This window comes from Trachymyrmex cornetzi, unplaced genomic scaffold, assembly GCF_001594075.2.
Source record: "Trachymyrmex cornetzi isolate Tcor2-1 unplaced genomic scaffold, Tcor1.1 scaffold618, whole genome shotgun sequence".
NCBI lineage: Eukaryota > Metazoa > Arthropoda > Insecta > Hymenoptera > Formicidae > Trachymyrmex > Trachymyrmex cornetzi.
This window is the reverse complement of record NW_017299935.1, coordinates 4,512-5,745: the sequence shown is the minus strand read 5'-3', so window position 1 is coordinate 5,745 and position 1,234 is coordinate 4,512. Positions and strand designations below refer to the sequence as shown.

At 42.0% G+C, this 1,234-nt stretch overlaps 1 protein-coding gene across 1 annotated transcript; it reads left to right on the top strand.

Annotated features, from left to right (window-relative positions):
* The first annotated feature begins 3 nt into the window (after positions 1-3).
* Positions 4-720, top strand: LOC108766766 (uncharacterized). Its single transcript, XM_018516260.1, has one exon. It carries the CDS (start codon positions 4-6, stop codon positions 718-720), a length of 717 nt encoding a protein of 238 aa, XP_018371762.1.
* Positions 721-1,234: the final 514 nt, after the last annotated feature.

Below are 1,234 nucleotides of genomic sequence, written 5' to 3'. Positions count from 1 at the left end.
TTGATGGTGGGCCCTAAGATCCAACAAGAGCTCATGGAAATTTTGATTCGGTTCCGACAGCATAATTATGTCTTGATCGCAGACATTTCTAAAATGTTCCGTCAGATCAAAATAAACAAAAGGGATAGAGCCCTACAGAGAATCCTCTGGCGAGATGATCCCAGAGATACCATTCTTAAGTTTGAGTTAACAACGGTAACTTATGGTACGGCCTCTGCACCGTATCTTGCTCAAAGGTGTCTTAAACAACTAGCACTCGATAACTCTCAAACGTATCCAGGAGCAGCAGCGACTATTCAGAATGATTTCTACATGGACGACTTGATTACAGGGAGTGATTCTGTATCACATCTACAGCAGCTAAAACAAGAAGTAGTGAAGATTTTGGCCACAGTTGAACTGGAGCTCCGGAAGTGGAACTCTAACGTGTTGGAATTATTATCAAACTCCGAAAACGAAAGGCCTCTTGCATCCAAGGAGGAAGTGAAGACGTTGGGAATTCATTGGAACGCGCAGGAAGATATGTTCAAATTTAAGGTGACAATACCTAGAGAAGCTTGTAAGTCTAAACGGGGTATCCTTTCCGTCATTGCTCAAATTTACGATCCATTGGGTCTCATAGGGCCAGTCATGGTAAAGGCCAAACTGTTCATAAGAAGCCTGTGGAAATTAAGCGTGAATTGGGATGACAAATTACCAAGTGAATTTATGTTCGAGTAGAATTCCTACAAGGAAAGACTGGAAGTTATGGAAGAAATACAGGTACCACGTCAAGTAGTAATCAAGAACGCCATCAAGGTGGAAATGCATGGATTCTGTGATGCGTGTCGCAGGTGGCTTATGGAGCCTGTATTTATTTGTGTTCTATAGATACAACGGAAAAAAGAACCGTACGATTACTAACGTCTAAATCACGTATAGCGCCCATGAAGATTATCTCAATCCCAAGATTGGAATTATGCAGTGTAGTACTACTCTTTCCTGCGTTTTCCACGAATCTATAACAGCAAGCTACCACCCGCCTCAATTTGGATAGTGTCTAACAGGTTGCATCCTTCTTCATGGATCGTTACCAAGACCCTCTCTCGGGATCTTTCTTCGCCAGTAGGCGAATCTCACTAACAAAATAAGGAGTGTTATGACATTCCCGATAAGCAAGTATGTCTATTGGAGTGACTCTAGTATTGTTATCCATTGGATTCGAGGTGAGCCAAACAATTACAAGGTCTTTGTA

Coding starts and splice junctions, on each gene's coding strand:
- LOC108766766 (XM_018516260.1), top strand. CDS start 4: ATGGTGGGCCCTAAGATCCAACAAGAGCTCATGGAAATTTTGATTCGG.